This window comes from Rhinolophus ferrumequinum, chromosome 25 (genome assembly GCF_004115265.2).
Source record: "Rhinolophus ferrumequinum isolate MPI-CBG mRhiFer1 chromosome 25, mRhiFer1_v1.p, whole genome shotgun sequence".
NCBI classification, from domain to species: domain Eukaryota; kingdom Metazoa; phylum Chordata; class Mammalia; order Chiroptera; family Rhinolophidae; genus Rhinolophus; species Rhinolophus ferrumequinum.
Genome location: NC_046308.1, coordinates 21,719,318 through 21,743,602, shown reverse-complemented (window position 1 = coordinate 21,743,602; position 24,285 = coordinate 21,719,318). Strand labels below are relative to the sequence as shown.

The following is a 24,285-nucleotide window of genomic DNA, read 5'->3' as shown; positions in this document are numbered from 1 at the left end:
CCATCCTTTGTGGGAGTTGAGGAGTCGAACCGGCAACCTTGTGGTTGAGAGCCCACTGGCCCATGAGGGAATCGAACCGGCAGCCTTCGGAGTTAGGAGCATGGAGCTCCAATTGCCTCAGCTACCGGGCCAGCCAGAAGTTTTACTTTTATTACATCCCAAATAATTCTATAATCAGTTAGTAAGTTCCATTTAGCTTCTTCGCATATTCTCTGCTATTATTGTCACACATTTTGCTTTCATATGTTATCTAGCCTATAGACATTTTTTTCTTATTGATGTTTTCAACAGTCAATATTCATTTATATTTCCCACATAGTTACCCTTTCTGGTGCTCTTCATTCTTTTCTGAAGTTCACATCCTCTATATAGGTTGTTTACCTTCAGTCTGAGGAACTTCCTTTGGTATCTCTTATAGTTGAAGTCTAATGTAATAAATTCTTTCAACTTGCATTTATTTAAAAATATATTTATTTCACCTTCTTTGTGGAGAATATTTTTGATGGTTAATGAATTCTAGGTTGGTAGTTTTTTTGTTTTGTTTTTTAGCACTTGAAAATGTCACATCATTATCTTCTGGCTTTTACAGTTCCTGTTGAAAATTCTGCTGTCAGTCTCTTTTGAAGATAATGGGATTTATTTTCCTCTGGCTAATCTAAAGATTTTCTCTTTATCTTCATTTTTCAGTAGGCTTCCTTTGTATTTATCCTGCTTGCAATTTGTTGAATTTCTCAAATCTGTGAATAATTGTGCGTCAGTTTTGGGAAATTCTTGGCCATTATCTTTCCAAAATTGCTTCCACCCAATTTGCTCCTCTCTTTCTGTGATTCTAATTGTATTCTGTGTGTATCTTTCCTTTTTTAATTTGGATATTGTCAATGTTCCATTTCTAATCCACTAATTGTGTCTTCTGCTCCATCCACTCAGTTGTTAACCCATCCACTGAGTTCTTAATTTCAGATATTTATTTTTCAATTATAAAAATTTTTTCCATTCTTTTAGAAATTCTACTTGTCTGGTGAAATTCTCAATCTTTTCATCTATTTTTGTACATTTTCCCTCTACTTTCTTGTACATATTAATGACGGTTATTTTAAAGTCCTTTTCTGCTAATTTCACCTGTGGGTCTACTTTTAGTAAATATATTTTACTTATATGTTTTATACTTATATATTAGTATAAATATAGTTGTAAGGGCGGACATTCTTGCCTTGTTCCGTTCTAGTTTCTTTGTTAAGTATGATGTAGGCTTTTAGATGATATATACTATATGTTTTGTCATGTTGAAAGGTACCCATTTTACCAAATAACTTTTCATCATCTGTAAAGAGAGACATACGATTTTTTGGTTTTGATCTGTTAATATGTTGAGTTATATTACTACATTTTTTCTAACATTAAACCATCCTATATTTCGGGGGGGGGGGAATCACAGTTGGTAAAGAGATATCATTCTTTTAACATTCTTTTAATATATTGTTGAATTTGTGGCTAATATTTTATTTACAACTTTTGCATTAGTATTTAAAAGTGAGATTAGTCTTTAGTTTTAATTTTTTTTTCATATGCTATATTTGTTACGTTTTGGCATCAATATCTTGAGCTTCATAAAATGAATTTAAGTCTTCATTTTTTTCTATGTTCTATAACACTGTAAATAAAAGTGGTACCTGTTTCTTAAAATTGCTCAGAAAAGTGATTTTAAACTATGGAATACTAATCAAAATGTAAAGGCAAACTCAAAAGAAGGGCTAGACAAATAGATGAGTAATATGCACCTTGAAGCAAGATAAAAGAGGCATATAGACATAATGTAGGCCATGTTAAATGTGTGCAGGCTGGATGTGGCCCAAAGGCAGCCAGTGTGAAACCCTATGGAATACAGACAGGAACCGCGTTTTACATGTGTATGTATCCCCCACTCCAGGCTTAGCATGGGATTGTGGCATCATGGTTGACAGCATGGCCCTGAGATGGAGAAACTCTCCTGCTTACTGTGTGACCTCAGATAGATCAATTCTCTTCTCTCAGCCACTTTCCCCCCACTTTCCCAAAGAGAATAAGATCAGTAAAACTTACCTTTAAAGGATGTCATGAGGACTGAATGAGATACCATATGTACATTTCCTCACAAGGACTATTTTGGAGGTACAGTAAACTGTACTCATTTTTATCACCATGGTTACTTAACTTTTTCCCAAATGGAAATAATTTTCTTTGTGATTATACAAGCAATACATCTTCACTGCAAAATGGCAGCAAAAATAATACATCCATACTATATACAAACAGGATGATTCTATGTATAGAATTCTAGCCTAAATGTTTCATGTAATACCACTGTGGTCATTTCATTGACAGCGGTAACTACTGCAATTAGAGGAATCCTTCACCTTCCTGTCACCATGAGTTCCTTTTCAGTGGCCGTAGGCCGCATCTGGGTATAGATGTCCATTGTGAACAGGGCGCTGGCACTGTTGAAAATAGAAGTCAGGGAGGACATGAGAGAGGCCAGTAGTGCAGCCAGCATCAAACCTCGAACACCTGGAAGAGAAGGGACATTTCCTGGACCTCCTCTGTTCATGCCAGGAGATGCCTTAGGTCTCCTAAAGAACTTTTCTATATACTTAATTTTCTCCTATAAAACATCCAAAGTGTATTTGGAGTGTAATTCCATCTAAGATAGATGCGTGCACTACGTTTGTCCTGACTTTGTGATGAGGCTTACTAGTGTCCTGCCGTGTCTTTACACAATAATGGGAGCTAAGGTCTCCTGAGTGATACCCTGTGCCAGAACAGCCCTGCAGGCATCAGCCTGCACGACCCTCCCTCCCACCCTGTGAGATGGGCATCACTTCCCTCCCCCCATTTACAGATGAGGAGCCAGAGGCTCAAAGAAGTTTCTGACGACAGGCAAGTTAGGCTGTTCCTCGTTCCTCAGTGTCCTCACCTGTAAACTGGGAATACAAGTACTCACCACGTAAGGGTGTTATTAAGATGAAGACAAATTAAGATGATAGGTTAACACAATTCCCAATACAGAGCAAGCACTCAGCAAATGTTAGCTATAAACATAACAATCTATTATTACCTGAAAGGCCACCACGTGGCAAGGACTTGGCTCTGTCGGGAGATTTCTATGTGCTGCCGGGTAACCAGGGCCTGAACTGAAGGTCCACTGCAGCCAGTCCCCACTGTATTCAGTGGGCTCCTTGGGCCAGGCAAAGACTAGTGTCCTTGGCTTTGCCTTCCTTCAGGGGTCCTAAGCCCACTCTCCTTCGCAGCCCTGGGTGCTCTAAGACGGGCTCAGCTGGAAAATCCAGACAACTTCCTTCCTGAATTGTGGGATGGTTAGTAATTCCCTGTCAGATTCCACCTACATAGTATTTTACAGAAAAGTCTCAACTTTTTCAGCCTACTGATCTCCAGAGCTAACGTGAAACTGCTTGTGTTAGTAGTACTACCGTTTGGCCATTTCCATGGGATTTCGGGAAGCAGGTGAGATGAACGCATAGGCTCACTGTCGTCTCGCAGTTAAAGCTATTTCACTCTTGGCAAACTGCCCATCTCCTTGCCCATCCCATTGGATGTGAGCTCTTTGAGAGCAGGACTAGGTTTCTCTCACCCCTGTGCTCATGGCTTAGAACAATGTCTAGTACAGTGTGGAGCCCATGTGCAGAACGAAGGAGCAAAGGCATGAGCTAAGCCGGGGAAGTGAACAACACAAATCGCGAGCACAAGTTGTGCCCCTGCCAGCATGTGCCCTATGAGTGTGAATGTGTGAGGAATGAAGAGGGAGGAGGCCCAGCTCCTTCCCTCAAGGCAAGCAAGCTGCCTTCTACTCAACTACTGTCTTCCACTCCACAGCCTCCATTTCTACCCAGAAGGATGGGCTGACTGATAGATAAGCCCTCACTTACAGCCTGAGGGCACAGGATCCAATGGGGACACAAATCATGGGGTTTCTATAGCCTTCGATGGCAGGGCCCATTTCTTACCCCTGGGCAGCAGCTCTTTCACCAGCACTGGGTAGGCCATGGAGCTGCAACCAGCTCTGACGCCACAGTGCTTTTCACATTCAGAAGGTACAACACATGCCACTTTTTCTGCAAAGAGAGATATAGTCATACCAACATGTTGACATTACAGCTCCAAAACCTAGCTCAGGGAAAGGGAAACAAATAGGAGTTGTAGATTCTTAACTTGTTAGATTCTTGGTCTACTGGTGACCGTTTTAATTCATGATCACACACACTCTTCAGGAGCTTGTGGTGGAAGCATTAGCTAGGAGTTAGGCACCAAGGAGTCAAATGAATTAATGCTTCTACCAATTCATGGCTTGACCCAAAGAAGTCCCCTGACCTCAGCAAGCCTTTCACTGATCCCAGCTACATGTTAAGAAAGCAAACGGGTTATTCATCCACCTACTAATGTGTGTGCAACTCATAACCTTATTCCCTTAGCCCTGATAGGGGTGTTGTTTTAGAGTATTTGGGAAGAAAGTTCACACAAAAGTAAAGAAAGTGAATGTGATATGCCCTTCAAGAGCTTAAATAAAGGATACAAAGTGACCATATGAAAACAAAATAAAAACAAACCCAAAACAATAAATCAACATAGACTAGCAGGAGGCAGGATATTGCCTAGGTTTATGTGTGAAACAAATTATTTTAATGGGGACAGTTATCTAAGCTTAAGAAGTGGTCGCCAAACATCTAGAGAAAGAATATAACTCAAGGGGGTGGCTACAGTGAACGTCTGTTTTCATCTGCCCACTCTCCTTTCCCTCTGCATTGGGTGACAGGCATGGTTTAGGAGGGGCCCAAGAGCCAGACTTGGCCATTCTGGAAATTCCTTCTCCTTGGTCACAATGACTGGCCCTATTACTCAAGTGAGTTCACTAGGACTCATCTGAGATTTCTGTGGGAACTACTGGGAAAGGAAACACCCTGTGGGGACTGTTGAGCTGGTGGCACAGAGGCCTGGTGCTGCTGGTGACAATCACGCCACCAGATGGCCTGAGGATGACATCAGCTCAGAAGAAATAGGAGACAAGAATGCATATCATTTTCAAACAAAAGAGGCTTACACAGAAAATCAGATTGGGAGAATCACACCTTCGCAGTGTCTGGTCCCCAGCTCTGGCCAGGGGAGAGACCCAGAATCTAGGGCCAGAAGCACTTAGGTTACTAGGAAAGCATATTCTTCCAGGAACGTGGGCAGGTGCCAAGCTTTCATGATAAATGGCTTTTTTGGCTTTATATATTTGGCACGTGTAAATAGATCTATGAGGACTAGGGATGAGTGGTTCCGCGCCCTTCTCCATTCCAAGGGCTCTCCCCAGTGCATTCCATGAACTCTATTCACCTCTTAGAGGCTGGAGGGAGTTTGGATTCCTGAGGCCCATTCCAGCTAGAGGGAGGAGCTATTCCCCACTCTTCCTCCCCTCCCCTTAGCGGCTTTTAGAATCCCAAATACATGCAATTCTGCCCAATCTTCTTCCTCAGGGAATGGGGCAGTCCGTGATGTGGAGTGTGGGCGGGGAGGCAGGGCTGTGAAGCCCAGGGGACTCTGGCGTCCTGGAAAGCACAGGGGCCTATTTTCTATTCAATGAGGAGGCACCACCTATGAGGCCCAAAAGAGCGCTGCCTGACAACCAAAGACCAAAGGTAGGAATGTTGAAACATCACTCCTTTCTGTTGAAACCGGAAAGGAACTAGGAGTAAGAAAAGAGGCATGTCTCAGGGGCCGACTGAAGGATAAATTAGGGTTCGTGATGTCTTCTGTGCATGTTACTGAGCAATAAGAAGTGTTTACACTCTGTTTGGCCTGCACAGCACTGCAGCAGAAGACTCTCATGGAAGTTGCCAGATTGGCGCAGTGGCTGTACCTGTCAGAGTATGTGCTCCGTAAAGCTTGAATGAATAACCAAACTGGTACCCCAAGAGACAGTACAGCTAATAAAAGTAGGCTGAAATGGGGATGAGATACATCCACAGAATATGATAGCTCATTAAGGGATAAAGGGGTGTTCTCATAGCATTTAATGGAAAGAATGTGGGCCTCAGAGTCAGACCTACTTTGGGGTTACATTTAACTCCTCCTCCGACAAGCCCCACCTGAGGATCTCAACCTTCCTGTGCCTCCATGCTGTGACAGAGACTGGGCCTGGCCGCAGGGAGCACTGGTCGGCTCTTCCCTGCCCAAACTTCTCTCTCTGGAATTTCTCTCTTGCTATCTACCTCCATGATTTCTGCCAGGCGTCTGTTCAGCTATAACTCTAATCCTGACTGATGGCAGCAATCTCGGGTACCTCGACACCAGGACGCTGTGGGAGACCTGAGAACCCCACTGAGTGGGGCGAACACATCAGAATGAAGGATTTACCCGGGTACAGGATGCGGCTGATCATCCCGGGCATCACTATGACGAACATGGGCAGCAGCTTCAGGTACCCACACAGGACACATCCGCCTTTCACGTGAGACAGGTTCTTCCCTGCCAGGCACCTCTGGACAAAGATCTGCCAAGGAAATACAGGTGGGTGAGGGAATGGCTTATCTGAGTGTATGAAGCCTGAGCCTCCTTGGCAGAGATAGGACAACTGTGACCTGCTGCAGCAACCAGATGTGTCCTCTGGTGGGTTTCTGCTAAGCTGCTCACCCCAATCATCCAGGGGCACACACATCTCTGGGGCATCCAGGGCCAGAGGAGACGTGTGTGAGCAGTGAGCATGTTTTGCTCAATGCACAGCTGCTGGAGGGGACAGGGAAGGCACACACGACCTTGGTCTCATTGCTATCACTGCACGTCAAGCACGGCAGCACAGTGCATACATGCTGTCCCTCCTCAAGGCTACAGAGAACATCTCTGCCGGGCAGAAGGAAGAGAGCCCTGTGACATCAATCAAAGCAAAGGTGGGTCCCTGGCAACAAATGAGTGTGCACAACTGGAACCAATGTCATTCATCTAAATTGAGATGAATTAGTATAGACCTTTAAAATGCAAAAATGTCCTGGAAGATGTTTCACAACCCATTTCATGGGGCTCCTGCTGTAAGAGGCAGTGTGCACTCAGGCTGAACAGAATGGTACAGCTGGCAGGTGGAGAAGCACTTAAGAAAGAACATAAAGTCACGGTCCAGTGCATCAAAACAACGTCGTATTAAGTATGCACTAAAATTACATTTTTGAAGAACATTTAAATAATGTGAAAAAATGCACAGTGTGATGGTAATTAAAATTTCTTCTTAAATCATTTTCTTTACTATTTAGGAATATTTTACTTTTATACTTTTAATAATTACCCTAAAAAATTTTAACACGGGGCAGCCAGATGGCTCACTTGGTTACAGCATGAGCTCTTAACAACAAGGTTGCCAGTTCAAGTGTCCCCTGCAACTATAGACTGAAAACAGCAACTGGACTTGGAGCTGAGCTGCACCCTCCACAACTAGATTGAAGTCCAATGACTTGGAGCTGATGGGCCCTGGAGAAACACACTGTTCCCCAATAAAATTTATGTAAAAATGTTTTTAACATGCATACAACTTCAAGTCTAAAGAAAACCAATAGCCCACCCTTCTGTACAATTTAAAGCCCATAGCCAGATTTAACTCCAAACTGCGGTCCAATATTTCAGTTTTGTCCTCTTTTACTTGCGATATTAATAACAATCAGCCAATGCTAATTCTCTGAAATCAAAAAGCCAATGCTTAAGGAGTACAGTCAATAATATTGTAATAACTATGTACAGGGTGTGATCACAAAATACGGTGGATGTTAATTAAAAAAATTTATTACAGTAAAAGATACACTGCCATTCATTAATCCCCCTCAGAATACCCCCACTTCTTTAAACAGACTTATCCCATTGTTCTTGCCACTTTCTGAAGCAGTTCTGAAGTCCTCTTTCGTGAGTGTCTTTGGTTGCGCTGTCGTGGCTCCCTGATGTCTTGATTCAATTCAAAACATTTACCTTTCATGGTCCTTTTGACTTTGGGGAAGAGCTAGAAGTCGCACGGTGCCAGATCCAGTGAATAAGGTGGATGAGGACACACCGTAATGTTTTTATTTGACAGAAATTGCAGAAGCGATGTGTGATGCGGAGCATTGTCACGATGGAGGATGAAGTAAAGGCACTCATAAAAGAGGAATTCCACAACCGCTTCAGAAATTGGCAAGAATGATAGGATAAGTGTGTTCAAAGCGAGCGGGTGTATTTTGAGGGGGACTAATGACAATGTGTCTTTTACTGTAATACATTTTTTTAATTTAAACATTCACCATATCTTTTGATCACACCTCATATGGTGTCAGATGGGCACTAGATTTATCGGGGTAAGTTATATAAATGTCTAATCACTATGTTGTACACCTGAAACTAATATAATATTGTATGCCAGCTGTAATCAAAAATTTTTTGAAAAAAGATCCCCAAAGCCAATGCTTCAGATTTCCTCATGTGCCTGTCAACATCTTTGCTAACAACTCCTTCTTGCTCTTCAGCAGTTCCTTTTTCTATAGGTACATCTTTCAGTCTTTAAGAAAAATAATGTTTTTATTTTGTCCTTGGTTTTGACATTTTTCTTAGGACTTTGAGAATTTTACTCCTCTACCTTTGGGTTATATTGTTGCTACAAGAAGTCTGTTGTCAGTATAATTGTCTTCTTTTATAAGTACAGGCAATCTTTACTCTCAGGAGGCTTTCAAAATCTTCTCCTTGTCTTCCATGTTCTGAAATTTCATTATGATGTGACATTATGTAGATTTTTGAATTATTTCTTTTGAGATTCACTGTGATTCCTGAATCTGATGATTCCTGCTGTTTCTTTCAACAATTGTAAAGATTCTCAGCATTTTGTCTTCAAATATTGCTCTTTCTTTTTCTTCTGTAACTCCAATGAGATGTATTTTAGCCATCAGTCTATCTTCCATGTCACTTTGTTTCTCTTTCACACTTTCCATTTTTGTGCTTTCTGGGTAATTTCTTCAGTTTTCTCTTCCAGAGCACTATTTTTTTCCCTTTAGATTTGTTTAATTTGATATTTTAACCTTTACTGAATTTTACATTTCAGTAAGTATATTTTTTCACTTCTAGAAGTTTCAGTTTTCAAATCTGATTGATCTTTTTTGATAGAATCGTGTTAATGCTTTCAGTCCCATTCATTTCTTTATATACTTATTTTATATTTCATTATCTAATACTTCAATTTTCTGAAGTTTGGGGGTACTAACTCTGTTTCCTGCTCAAGATGGTTTGATTCTTCCACGTTTTCTAATTTTGGATTGGGGGCTCATATTGAGCAGGCATTTATTTATGGGAATCCTACAAAACCTTGGTTAGGGTGCATCCCTCCAGAGAGAATTTGCTGATACTCCTGCCAAGTTGGTGTGTAATACTTTTTGGATGAGTTTATGTTCATTTCTTCCCATGGGGTTTTCTTGATCATACAAGGTAAATTAAAAACCCAAACATACTGGAACCCTGGTTGAAGTTGTTTTTTTTTTTTTTTTTTTTTTTTGCTGTTGTTTCTCCTTGATGGTGGGCAAATTTTTTCCTAGTTTACCTTTTCACTGAGGTTATAACCTTTCAAGAATCCAAGTTCTACCTGGAGGTTTCTCTCTTTAACATGCATGAACTCCTGTTCTCACCTGGCCACTTAAACCTAAGCCTTTGAAAACCAAGCTTGGTAAATGCTGTCAGGGCATTATCAGTGTCAGTGTCAGCTTAGCTCTCTTGATTTCAGTTCTTTCTTTGTTTTCAGCCTTTGGAGATTTTCCTCCTTTCTTAAGAGCTCCTCTAAGAACCTAACAAAAATGTTTGTTATATTTTACCCAGCATTCCTAGGAGTTTTGTACTAGGAGGTAGTTTAGGAAATCTAGTTGACCTATTGTCAGAAGTGGAAGTCCAGCGGCAACTTCCAAAGTTATGGTTACAGAAGAAATTGAAAGGAAAATACCGAAAGATTTTTCTTATCTTCTAGGGAAAATAGCATAATTAAAACACATAATAAATAGAAGGGAAAGAATAGAAATTTCTAGTTACGTTACAGAGAACATCCACGTACTGTGCTCTAGATCTCATCTTGTTTCTTGTCCCTTCATTCAATATATTCTGAAGATCCATCAGCATTGCTAGGTGTACATCTAGTGCACTGCTTCTCACTGCTGCGTAGTATTCCACAGTACTACCCTGCCCCCATTTCATCTACCCACTTTATAGCAACTGGCACAATCAACACTGTGATCAGTGTCTTACATACTGTCCCTGGTGAACTCGCATGAAGATTTTTGAGGTATATTCCCACAAACATCACTGCTAGGTCATAGAGTACAATATATGTAATTTTATTAAATACTGTCAGATTACCCTCCAGAACCGACAGCACCAGACGTGCACAGGGTTCCTCAACAGCCATATCTCCCCCACACTTGGCATTATCAAACTTTCTAATTTTTGCCAGTCTCATTGTGGCTTTCAATTGCACTTCACAATATCTCTGGGTGTTAACGTTTGTTAACATTTACACTCGTTTGAATTTCCTTTGCTATAAATTGCGTGTCATTATCATTTGCCCACATTTCTACTGGAGCTCCTTGTTCTTGTGGATTTGCCATTGTCTTTCGTTCGTTACAAACATTTCTAATACTCTTTCCTAATCTGTCATCTGCCAACTTTGTCCATGGTATTCTTTGTTAAAAAATCCTTATATGAATGTGAACAAACCGATATGATTTATTCTCCCCTCTGTCTCAAAAATGTTCTCTAACATTACCGTCCATTAATTGTATAGTTTTACACTTCACATTTAAGTCTTTAATCCATCTGAAGTCCACCTTGTATAAATGTTAGGTAGGGATGACGTTTTGCAGTTTCGAATAGTAAGCTGGTTTTCCTAAAAACATCAAAGAGCATGCATCACCCCCATTGATTAATGGAGCACCCTTGAATGTAAATTCAATTACTATGAGTACATGAGTCTATCTCTGAGCTCTTTATTCTATATGTCTATTCTTGAAAATTTCAAATTGTTTTTATTACTGCTACTTTATAGACGTGTAAGTATCTTGTCAGACAAGTTTTCCCCCCGTGGTTCTTCATTTTCAAATTTGAGTTAGCTATCTGTGGTATTTTCTTGTTCCACAAAATGTTTAATTGTTTTTGTATTGTAATGTAACACACGAAAGTACACTGTATCACAGGACAGAGTATATGGTGTAACCACCATCTAAATCAAGAGATGAAACACTGCAGGTACCTCAGAAGCCTCTCTGTGACTTAAAAAAAAAAAATTCAGCTGAAATTCACAAAACATGGAATTAAACATTTAAAGTGAACAGTTCAGGAGCATTTGCTGCATCTCAACATTGGGCAACTACCATCTTTCTCTGTACCTTTTCGTTGCCCCAGAATACCCATACCCGTTCAGCAGCCACTGCCTCTCTCCACCGCTCACCCTCAGGCCAGCACTAATCAGATTGCTGTTTCTATGGATTTGCCTATTCCAGATATTGGGTAATATATAATAGGTGACCTTTTATGTCTGGTTTCTTTCACTTAGCATAATGTTTTGAAGATTCACCCAACTTGGAGCATGTATCCGTACTTCATTCCTTTTTATGGCTGAATAATATTCCAATGCATGAATACACATCTTGTTTATCCATTTATTAGTTAGTGGATATTTCTGTTGTTTCCCCCTTTTGGTGACTGAATAATGATGCTCTGTGTGCTTCTTTTCTGAACTTTAACCCCTTCCCTTGTTCCAGAAATGACTACTTTCGTGACTATCTTATTTCTTCCTTGCTTTTCTTTGTAAGTTTTTTGCCACTTGATTTGTATACCTAAACAACACAATTTAGCATTGGTTGTGTTAAACTTTACACAAATGTAACTATATAGTACCTAAGCCTTCATAATCTAGCTTTCATTGGCATCATACTTTGAAGATTTATCCATGTTATTGTATGTAGCTACACTTCCTTTTTATTTCTATACTGCCTTTTCACTATATGAATATTTCACAATTTATTTAAAGATCTACAATTGAGGGAGAACCATATCATTTTTAGAATAAGTTTGAGCCTTTAAAAAAAATCCAACTGAAATACTGATTGGTTGCATTTAGTATATTGACTCAATCGAGGAGAGCTGACTTATTTTTCACATCCAAAAATATTGTGCTTTTTATTTCTATTTATTTATTTATTTTTTAAACTTTCATTTATTTGTGTTTTTCCAGGACCCATCAGCTCCAAGTGAAGTAGTCGTTTCAATCTAGTTGTGGAGGGTGCAGCTCACAGTGGCCCATGTGGAACTCAAACTGGCAACCTTGCTGCAAAGAGCACCGCGCTCTAACCAACTGAGCTAACCGGCTGCCCCCAAAATGTGCTTTTTAGATAATGACAGGGAAGAAAAAAAATGAAAACAGTTCATGTGTTATAGATAGGACTGTGGGAGAAATTCCTTTTAAACAGAATTTCACATAAAGTTATTTGGGCAATAAACAAAGATTGGAAGGGAAACTTGACCACCGAGTGTGGACAGGCCCACAGCTGCCTGCAGTTGCAGAGACTCTAGAGGAGCCTGGAATGCATCTGGGACCACCAGCCCCCAATGCAGTCACTTCAGCTGCAACGTGTCTAATTACCTGATTGGAGCACCAGTAGTACAAAGAGATGATGGAGACACCAAAGACGATTCCAGGCCAAGGGAGATCTCCAGTGATGGGATCTCGGAAGATATGGAAAGAATCCAGGCGAGGGAGGTAGCATTCTGGTTTGGCAGTCCAGTTTCCTTCACGGATTATGCTTGGTTTAGCGTTTAAGTAATTATTCAGTAGCTGCCGGTATCCTCCCACTTCCTTAAAGGCTTAAAAACACAGTAACCTTTATCAGTACCTTCAAGTGTGCAATAAATAACACATGTCTAAAGAACCAAGATTAAAAAGTAAGACACAATTTGATTAACTGAATCTAATATAAAAAGTGCAATGGACTGACAATAGTCAAGACTGTATGTGCCTAAGAAAACACACCAATTATTTCCAAGAGAAAGAAGAGTATAGTGGACATTGGTGGCTGTGTACACAGCAACAACTGCTCCTGCTTCTGGCAGCAGAATCCCTCTTTCAAGCTGCATTCAACCTGCGTCGCTTATGTGGGCCTTGTCAAACTGTCTACCATTCCAGTCGGGTATGTGACCCAGGCCTGTCCGTTGGGCAATGACTGATAGCATGGACTTGCGATCCAAGCTCAGCTAATCAGAATTTGTTCCAGGATTAATTATTTTGCTTGAGGAACCAAAAAAGCCTGCTTCTATCTTTTGGGGTTCTCAGCTAGTATGGCAGTTTGAAACACTTTTGTCTACCAGGTCCATACAGAACCCTGGATTTAGCTATGCCTAAAGGTAATGTGCCCCTGGAACTTTTAGTTATGTGAGTCAAGAAAGTACTTATTTGCTTATACTAGTTTTGAACTAAAGGACTATCACAAATTGTTGAAAGAATTTTTTTTCTTAATTTTTTTAAATTGGGGAGTACTGGGGGAACAGTGTGTTTCTCCAGGGCCCATCAGCTCCAAGTCGTTGTCCTTCAATCTAGTTGTTGAGGGCGCCACTCAGCTCCAAGTCCAGTCACCGTTTTCAATCTTAGTTGCAGGGGGCGCAGCCCACCATCCCGTGAGGGAATTGAACTGGCAACCTTGCTGTTAAGAGCTCGCGCTTTAACCAGCTGAGACATCCGGTTGCTCCACTGGATGGTGGGCAGCTCATTGTCTTCAATCTAGTTGTGGAGGGCGCAGCTCACTGGCCCATGTGGGAATCGAACTGGCAACACTGTTGTTAAGAGCTTGTGCTCTAACCAATTGAGCCACCTGGCTGTCCCAAAAGAATCTTGACTAAAACAAATTAATACTTGTTTTCCTGCAGTGCCAGCAAACATTTATAAAGTTTTCTATTTGAAATTTTCTTCAGAGCCTGTGACATTTCTCCCTCAGTATCATAAGTGGTGTAAAATCTTAACATTAAAGAAAAATATTTTCTAAAAGGCACTAGAACACCCTAATTCCACCTACTTAACTAAAAAATACTTTTATTTTGGCAATTAAACCATGTTCCTTTGATATAGACTTAATTTTTGAAATGGGTTCAGAATCACTTGGAATCAAGACTGGTCAAAAAAAGGACACTGTGTGACTATAAAGTGAATTAGATACTTAACTGTATTTCTAAAATGAATTCCATGTGCATTTTTAAAAAGGTGAAATACAAAACTATAGTTATTACAAGACAACAGGAGGACATCACTATGAACTTGAGTTAGGTAATACATTCTTAAACAAGAAACAAAAAGGAAACGGAAGGTTGATAAATTTGACCTCAAAATTTAAAATTCATGTGAACGAAATCAAGTTAAAATGTTGTTAGACTAAAAGAAGAGATTTACATCATGTAAAAAGGACTCTTATATATCAGTAGCCAAGGAAAAACGACTGGAAAGAAATATAGTAAGAATATGAACAGGTAATTCACAAAAGAGGAAATACAGATGGTCACTAAGAATATGAAAAGATGCTCAACCTAACCAGTGTCTGGAAACTTTGAATTAAAACAAAAATGAGATACCTTGTTTTTTCTTTACCTATTGGGCATATTTTTTAAAAGTCTTAAAATATTAAGTGTTAGCTGGGAGATTAGGAAATATATATTCTCATACATTGTTGAGAGTACAATTAATACAGTAGTTCCCCTTTATTAGTGGGGGATACATTCCAAGACCCCGTGGATACCTGAAACTGCTGATAGTACCAAATCCTATATATCCTATACATACATACCTATGACAAAGTTTAATTTATAAATTAGGCACAGTAAGAGATTTACAATAATAACTACAATAAAATAGAACAATTGTAACAATATACTATAATAAAAGTTATGTGAATGTGGTCTCTCTTTCAAAATATCTTATTGTACTGCATTCACCTTTTCACTTAAAGAAAGCACTTTATGGCTTCTCTTGGTATATCTAAATTGCCAGCATCACTACTCTTGAGCTTTGGGGCCATTATTAAGTAAAATAAAGGTGACTTGAATACAAGCACTGCAATACCATGACAGTTGATCTGATAACTGAGACGGCTACTAAATGACTAACCGGCAGGTAGTGTATACAGTGCGGATTCACTGGACAAAGGAATGATTCACATCCCAGGTGGAATGAAGTGGGATGTCATCACACTACTCAGAATGGTGTGCAATTTAAAACTTATGAATTTTTTATTTCTGGAATTTTCCATTTAATATTTTTGGACTGCAGTTAACTGCAGGTAACTGAAACCATGGAAAGTGAAACCACGGATAAGGGGGGCTACTCTCTAGCTAGTGTGGAGAAGAATTTGGGGTATCTCTTGACACAGCTGTATTTATTCCAATAATGCAAGGTTGAGTTAACATTCAAAACCAAGTCAATGTAATTCACTGCGTTAACAGAATAAAGGCAAAAAATAATACAATCATCTCAGTAGATGTGGAAGAAACACCTGCTATAATTCAAAACTTGCTTATGATAAACAATCTTAGCAAACTAGATATGGAAAGGGACTTTGTTAGTATGACACAGAGTATCTACAAAAAATCGACAGCAAGTATTTTATTTAATGGTGAAATATTCAAAGTTTTCCCTCCAAGATTGGGAATGAAACAAGAATGTCTGCTGTTTCTACTTCTATTCAACACTGTACTAAAGGTTATGGCCAGTGTAATGAGGCAAGAAAAAGAAATAAAATGTATAAAGTTTGGAAGGGACGGAAACAAAAGATAACTTCTTGACTTGGGTGCTGGTTACAAAAGTGTGTTCACTTTGTGATATTTCATCTAGCTACACACCACTTTGTGCACTTTTCAATAAAAAGTTTATTACAAATAGAACAACAAAACGATGTAGTAGATCTCTATTCCTAGAAATCTGCTTATGATATAGTACCAGAGGTGGAAAAAGAGGCACAAAATTTTGTTTTCATTCTATTAAAATGTATGTCTCATAGATTAAAATGTTTGTATATATAAAGACTATCTCTGGAAGGATAGTCACAAAACTTATAACACTGGTTGTCTGTGGAGTCGAACTGAGAAACTGAGGGCAACAAATATTTCACTGTGTACCTTTTGTGTTGTTTAGCTTGTGTATATATTACCTAAAAATAAAAGTGCATGTGCCTGGGTTCCCATGGTGACTAGTTTGAAGGATAACATTCATTTGGATGTACAAGTTCTTGTATATTTTTAAAAGAAAACAATTATTCCATTACTTTATAATACTTTACTTATCAAAAGAACTAACATGAATGTCCCAATTAAAAAATCTCATTAAATGTCTCAGGAAATGTCTTAGTTTGTTTGGGCTGCTATAATAAAATGTCATAGATTGGGTGACATATATAGCAAATATTTACTTCCCACAGTTCTGGAGCCTGGGAAGTCCAAGATCAAGGTGCTGTCCAATTGGTGTCCAGTGAGGGACCACTTCCTGGTTCGTAGACGCCATCTTCTACTGTGCACTCACATGGTAGAAGGAATGAAGGAGCTCCCTGCGGTCTTTTTTATAAGGGCACTAATGTCATTCACGAGGGCAGAGCCTCCCGAAGGCCCTGCCTTCTAAACCATCACGTTGAGGGTAAGGATTTCAACATACAAATTTTGAGGGGACACAGACACTCAGTCTATAATAGTAAAGATTATAAAAGTGTTTAGAAATATAATTGCTAACATTAAATGGAATATCTCACCAGCCCCTAAAGTTTGATTGGATGTCATTTTCAACTATTTGGGTGGACTTGGCAGGTTTAAAAAATGTTGCTGTTTAATATTAGCACACAATTAAACACAATGGCTCAATGTGTTTTACAGTTTACAGCTTTGTCACTCAAATTAGTCACTGCTTCTCAGCTCATTTAAAAATTTCTAGGATCATGCCTGACATATATTTTGTGTTCCAGCAACACCGTATTAAGTATACTTCTTGGCGCACTAATGCTTACTGAACGGTAAGACTGAGGATTGTGTGTTTCTGTTTGAGTCCATCTTTTCTCATTCCATGGGGCTCACAACATGCTCCATGGAACCGTAATCCTTCGATTGTACTCACATATCATTTCAATACCTGAGCCAAGACCAATCTCTTATCCATGGAGCAGAGTGTAACACCAACCTTTAAGGTCATACTCCTAGCTAGTGGAAGGAAACGTCTATTTTAAGGTTAAGTGTACTTGCTATTACAGGTATTGTAATATGTTAGTTCACATATTGGGCTTTGGTGTTAAAGAGACTCAGCTCTGAGTTCTGCTCTTGGTGTGTCTTGCAAGCAAGTTCTTTAACTGAGATGCAGTTTCTTCATGTATAAAATGGGGATAACAATAGTAGTTACACCTCATGGTGATTGTGATGATCAAAGAGGCAATAAGACAAATGCCTACACTGTACCTGATACTCAACTCATATCAGCGATTCTTTTCATTCTTATTATTTAATAATTTGTTGGGTTCTTATCTTCCTTCTATGGCCTAGTTTCCCTTTACTTCACTTTTTTTTTTTTTTTTGGATGAATGAATAACTTCCCATGTACCTCCAGCTACACCATATAAGGGATGGTTCTGGTGCTCAAGAAGTTTTGGATCTGGCGGTGCATGATTTATTCATGTGACACAATCAACACAATCAATGAACAATGCGGCAGTGATGAAAGTCCAGAGAAGAAAGATGTGCAGATGAAAGAATCAAAGAATCACACCTTGGGGATGCTCTTCTGTTGACCATGACAGACAGATTTAACTGAGTGAGCGAAAAGGAGAGTGGCTTCTAACTGGAGAGGAAGAGCATGGACAGAGGCACAGAAGGGGGGATGAGAGTGGTGGACCACTCTTGACTGCTGTTCTAAAGCACTAGAGCTTGTCATTGCCACTCCTATTCCTTTCTTCTCTGTGAGCAGAACTTCCCTCCCCAGTTTTCAGCATGACCGTAGATAATGCTCTTGGCTTCCTAGGGCCTCAGTCTCCTCATCTGTGAGATGAAGGTGCTGAAATGGCCCCAGGCAGCAATCAGATTCAAAGATCCCACTCATAGTGGCCAGTCTTCTCAAGCTTTACTTACCAAAGCCCGTTAGCAGGACTGATCCTAGAACCATAATGCCAGCATGTAAGGTATTGGTATAAACCACAGCTGCAAAACCACCTGAATGGGCAAGAGAAAGAAGAATAAATGCCACATTTGACTCTTTCCATTGAAAGTTGCTTCAGCATCCTGCTCTACATATTTGTTTCCTCCCAGATCTCCACATTCACACTTTTTCTCCCTTAAATTCAGTGGGTCTTATAACTACTTATGCTTAGTCTCGGTAATCCTGTTTTCTCTCGTTAATATCCGTCACACTCTTTTGTTGGATTCTTATACTGCGCTTCTGTGTCCTTATTTCCCTTTACTTCCCATTTTTTAAAATAAAAACCTGGTAGTTTTTCTAAGGGGGAAAAAAACCTGGTATTTTTCCTAAAATCTGTTTGGAAGCAATAGTGGCATCCCTGGCCTCTCTACCTGCTAGATGCCAGTAGCACTCCCCAGTTATGACAACCAAAAATGTCTCTACACGTTATCAAATGTCCCCTGGGAAGAAAAACCACTCCCCACTCTTTAACACTGAGGACCATCGGTTGAGTGCATTCCATTCCCAACCCCGATTCTCTCCACTAGACTGTGGTGAACTGCCAGGAACACTCACCAGCATCCAAGATTTGTGTTGTGGCTGGAAACAAACATACGAGAGGCCTCACTTTCAAAATCCAGGCAGAGATTGTCTAGGACAGAGCTGCCTACACAGAAACTCCCGTCTAATGACCTGACCAGGTTACTAGGTGATCAGTCTGAAGTTGCTGCCTCCCCGTCCTTCCCTTTGTGCGGAGCTCCCACGCTTTTACCTGGCAGCGTGCTGTCCTTTCGAAAGCCCCCACCAGCCCGATCTGATTTCTAGGGGTAGGACTCCATTTAGGCACCCCTGTCTTGATTGTTTTCACTGTTCTCTCCACCCCCACAGGCCTCAGGAATGTGATCTACAGACTTAGACAAAATGGTAAAGCTGAAGGCTCCTGCTTTAATATCTGCAAGGACTCCACTAAGAGCTTTCGTGTCAATAGAAATACCTGGGTGGTTGGCGTAACCTCACCTGTGATGGTATAAATGCCAGTGATTGTCAGCAAGACGATGGTGGCCAGGTAAACATCCAACCCTAAAACCATTCTCATGAACATGGCACCAGCGCAGATCTCCAGCTGAAATGAGTACAAAGGCAGCAGGCTGCACTTTCGTTCCCAGCTCAATCGACAGCAATTCCATGAAAACACTGATCTTAGAAGCCATTTGTGGTTAGCACATCCACTCCATCCCTAGTGGACATTGGGTGAGGGGTACCCAAGTTCTGCTGGGCAATAAGGCTTGCACCCCACAAGTTCAGCCAAGGTCAGCGCCTTTAGGGCTTGAGTTGACCCAAATAATCCAGTGAATACAACGGAGCCTCTTCCTCCCTGGAGCCTCAGAGTGGGGAGTGTGCTCAGACAGTGAGCTGTTCTGCAGTTCCACCATTGAGAAAAGGCAAAGGGAACAGTTTATCAAGAGTTGGCGAGCTTTTGCTGTACAGGGCCAGATGGTAAATATTGTAGGCTTTGCAGGCCACACACGGTCTCTGTTTTTTTACAACCTTTTAGAACTGTAACAACCATTCTTAGCTTAAGGACTGCACAAAGCAGAACACTAGGAGGACTGGCCTGGATTTTTTGATCCCTGGCTTAGTTGAGAGTGATTTTGAAGCATCTGCCCTTCATTTAATGGGCTAACTTCTTGCTTTGTTATTTTGGTCCCCAAAGCCAGGGATACAACGGGCAGAGATTCCCCCTACATTCATCCATCCATGTTTTTTCCTAATCATGTGATAGATATTTAGCGGGGTTCAGAAGATACAAGGGTTACCAAAATTCAGGCACTATCTTTAAGTAGTTTCAAACTAATGAAGGAGACAGATCACTAAACAGGTAATTTCCATGCAATGTGATAAGTGACACTCACTCGATCATTCAAGAAAAAGCATTTATTGAGTGCCTTATGTGCTAAACATGTTCTCAGCACAGGGGCAATGCAGTAAACAAACCAGACAAGGTCCTGGGCCACAAGAAGTTTACGCCAAAGTGGAGAAGACAGCTAACAAGCAAGGAAACAAATAAATTCCTCTCATATGGTGACAAGTATTACAAAGAAAATAAGAAGCCAGTAATGGAGTAGAGATTGATCGGCACATCCGTGGAAGGCCTTTCCAAGGAAGTGATATTTGAAAAATCTGGGGGAAGAACATACCAGACACGGTATAGAGCAGGTGTCAAGGGCTTTATGTGGGAATAAGCTTGCTGAAGTTGAGAAACAATAAGGCAGGCAGTGTGGCTAAAGCACAGTGACTATAGGGGACAAGGCCAGAGAAGCAGGGGCTAGGACAAGACAGTCCTTACCCGTCCTAACAAGGGGTTCAGGTTTTCTTGTAAGGGTGGTGTAAATAATTCCTGGATTGTTTTAAGCAGGGGAGTGACATTACCTTATGATATGACACGGGTAAGCACAAGGTTCTCTGGGAATACAGAGGAAGGACCTGTAATCCAGGCTTGGGAGGCAGAGAAGATGCCTCTGTTTTTTATTTTTTGTGAAGTATTATTAAGCTATTTTTTTTCTTTACTCTGGTTTAGATAGCAGAGGCTAACAAGTAACTTACGGGGCCCTAGAGTGAACTGCAGGGATAAATCAGCATAGTCCTGCCTATTGATTTTTGATTGTTTGTTTTCTTTCGCGGGGTGGCTTTTATACAACTTACTGAGATATCATTGAAGACATAGAGGAATAAGTACAGAAGAGTGAGAAGTAACTGAATCCGGTAGCTACCAAACCTCTTCTTCAAATATTCTGGCAATGTCACCACCTGTATGAGCAACAAGAGAAGTCACTGTCAGACAGAGTGCCAGAGGAGGTAGACCCAAAGGGATGGGCCTTGGTCCCAAAGTGCTGGTTGTCAGAGATGCGGCTGATGGTGGGAGTGGCCCAGGAAGACAGGGTGCGAGGTCGCTGCGTCTAGCTTTGCATTACATGGCACCTGTTACGATGCGAGAAATAAGAAAGGACAGGCACTACCATGGTCTTCAAGAAGCTTAGAATCTAGCTTCCTGTGCCATCTTCAGAATGCAGAAGGAAATCCAGCGAATTGAAAATGTCTAATTATGACTAATCACTTTTGTGAAATAATCAGAGTGCAAAGTCAAATGCTTTATCACATACTACAAATATAACAAGTGCTCAAGATTGACAGAACTTGACTCTGTGTCAACGCTGCTCATGTGCGTGCTGGGGTCTCAAACAATCCTGTTCATTTCTACCTGCATCATCTCAGGCTGTGTGCCCCCCAGTGGCAGGGAGTGTGCCCTCTTTGTTCATTAAATTCCCGGACCCGAGCACAGTGCCTGGCTCAGGGGAGGTGAATAAGTCATTGTTAAATGAATACTGTCCCAAATAGCCTCATATGCTCTTGTCTGCCTACCCCACTCATGTCTAACTCAAATCCCATCTGCTTTATGAAGACTTACCTGGGGGCTTGTGAAGACAGGGACCACATGCCCTCTCCTAAATGTCTACAGCTTTTATTATTTTTATCTTTGACTTGGTTTTTAATCATATATTGTCATATACGGCTCACTTTCTCAGTCTGGCTCTAAGCTGTTTTACACTTACTACTCGAGCTAGTCTGCTAGGGCTGTCACAAAAAAGTACGGCAGACTGACTGAGTGTATCGCCTCCCAGTTCTGGAGGCTGGAAGTTCAAGATGTCAGCCTTGTTGGCTCCTTCTGAGGACCTTGAGGGACAGAGCTGTTCCAGCCCTCTCTCCTTGGCTTGTTGATGGCTGTCTGCTCCCTCTGTCTTCATATCCTCTTTTCTCTGTACATGTCTGTGTCCAAATGGCTTCTTCTTATAAGGTCTCACTGGATTAGGACCCACCCTAAGGACCTCATTTTAACTTAATTAGTTCTTTAAAGACCTTATCTCAAAATGCAGTCGCAATCTGAGGTAATTTTCCTGGGATTATGGCTTCACAATCGCAAGTGTTAGGGTGTACGGCAAATAAGTCTCACATTTTTAATGACCTCTCCACAAATATTTTAAACTCTAACTGCTTCAGGAGGCATCATTTGCATACAGTAAAATCCTCTCACTTGAAGTATAAAGTTTTATGAGTTTGGGAAATGTATACAGTTGTGTAATCACCACCACATTCAAGACATAAAGCATTGTCAAGACCCCCACAAAGCCCCCTAAGGCAGAGTCAAGGCCTTCATCTCACGGCTGCTCCCAGACAACCAGTATCAGCTGTCGCCGCAGACTTGCTTTTTCTAGAGTTTTAAATAAATGGAATCATACAGTATGTATTTTTTTATGTCCCACTTTTTTCACTTGGCATGATGTTTCTGAGATTTATCCACGTGGTTCCATAATTCCTCTTTAGTTTTGAGTAGTATATCACATCATATCACATGGTGTTTATCCATTCTATTCCAATTTAGATTTTTTCTAGGTTTGGTTATTATGAATAGAACTGCTATGAACCTTTGTGTGCAAATTTGTGTGTGGACATGCGTTTTCATTTCTCTGGGGAAAGTAAATATCTATGCCTAGTAATAGAATGGCTGGATCGTAAGGTGTAATTTGTTCAGAAACTGCCAAGCTGTTTTCCAATGTGGCCGTACCATTCTGCATTCCCTTGAGAAATGTAGTAAAGTCCCAGTTGCTCCACAACCACTCCAACTCTTGCTAACGTCTTTTTTTTTTTTTAAATTTTTAAAAATTTATTGGGGTGACAATTGTTAGTAAAATTACATAGATTTCAGGTGTACAATTCTGTATCACATCATCTATAAATTACATGTGTGTTCCCCACCCAGAGTCAGTTCTCCTTCCATCACCATATATTTGATCCCCCTTACCCTCATCTCCCACCCCCAACCCCCTTACCCTCTGGTAACCACTAAATTACGTTCCCCAGATTAATTTTCAAACCCCGTGGCCATCTTGTGGTTACTGATTGTTTTCTAATCCCCTCACCTGTCCCCTTACCCCCACCGCCCCCGCCCATCTAGCAACCCTCAGTTTTTCCTCTTTGTCTCCAAAACTGTTTCTGATTAGTTCATTCACTTATTCTGTTCTTTAGATTCCGCATATAAGTGAGATCATATGGTACTTATCTTTCTCTGTCTGACTTATTTCACTTAACATAATGTTCTCTAGGTCCATTCATGTTGTTGCAAATGATAAGATTTCTTTCTTCTTTATGGCTGCGTAGTACTCCATTGTATAATCTTAGCCATTCTAGTGAATGTGCAGTGGTATCTTATTTTAAGTAGCATTTACCTAATGATCAATGATAGTCAACATCTTTTCATGTGATTATTTGTCATTTACATATTTTCTTTGGTGAAATGTCTGTTCAAACCTTCTTCATGTTATTGTGTTATTTGAGGATTTTTTAAAAGAAAAATATATACATATTAATATATTCTGGATATAAGTCTTTATATTGTATATATATCCTACAAATATTTCCTCCCAGTCTTTATCTTGACTTTTCATTTTCTTAAAAATATGTTTCCAAGAGTTAAAGTTTTTTTTTTTTTCAGGTGTGCAATTCTGTATCACATCATCCATAACCAAGAGTTAAAGTTTTAAATTTTATTTTTAAGTCTGATTATATAAATTTCTTCCTTTATGGTTTGTACTTTTGGTCCTAGGTAAGGAATGTTTATCTACTCAATCACCTTCAAAATTTTTTGCAGTAAGTTTTTTTAATTGAAGTAACTGACATATTATATTAGTTTCAGGTATACAACATAATAATTCAATATTTGTATATATTTTACCTTCATTTTTGAAGAATACTTTTGCTGGATATAGAATTTTTGGTTGAGTTTTCTCTTTCTTTTAGCATTTGACTCTCATTCTAATGTTTTCTGGACTCCATTGTATCTGATGAGAAGTCATCCATTAACTGTAGGTTTTTGCTATGGTGGTTATCACGAGGATTACATAAAATATTTCATAGATACAATAGTCTATTTTAAGCTGATAACTCAGCATACAAAAACTCTACCCTTTTTACTCCTCCCAACATTTTATGTTTATGATGTCACAATTTACCTCTTTTTGTATTATGTATGCATTAAC

The 24,285-nt window shown here is 40.1% G+C and overlaps 1 protein-coding gene across 1 annotated transcript in view; it reads right to left on the bottom strand.

Moving 5' to 3' along the window:
* Window positions 1-24,285, bottom strand: part of LOC117017835 (sodium/glucose cotransporter 1-like) — a 61,132-nt gene that overhangs the window by 21,960 nt on the left and 14,887 nt on the right. The window contains exons 5-11 of the mRNA XM_033098424.1: window positions 20,897-21,001; window positions 19,211-19,316; window positions 18,148-18,228; window positions 12,653-12,873; window positions 6,388-6,523; window positions 3,999-4,106; window positions 2,394-2,544 (exon numbers count right to left, since the gene is read on the bottom strand). Coding sequence (XP_032954315.1) covers window positions 2,394-2,544; window positions 3,999-4,106; window positions 6,388-6,523; window positions 12,653-12,873; window positions 18,148-18,228; window positions 19,211-19,316; window positions 20,897-21,001 — 908 coding nt within the window. The remainder of the gene's footprint in view (window positions 1-2,393; window positions 2,545-3,998; window positions 4,107-6,387; window positions 6,524-12,652; window positions 12,874-18,147; window positions 18,229-19,210; window positions 19,317-20,896; window positions 21,002-24,285) is intronic.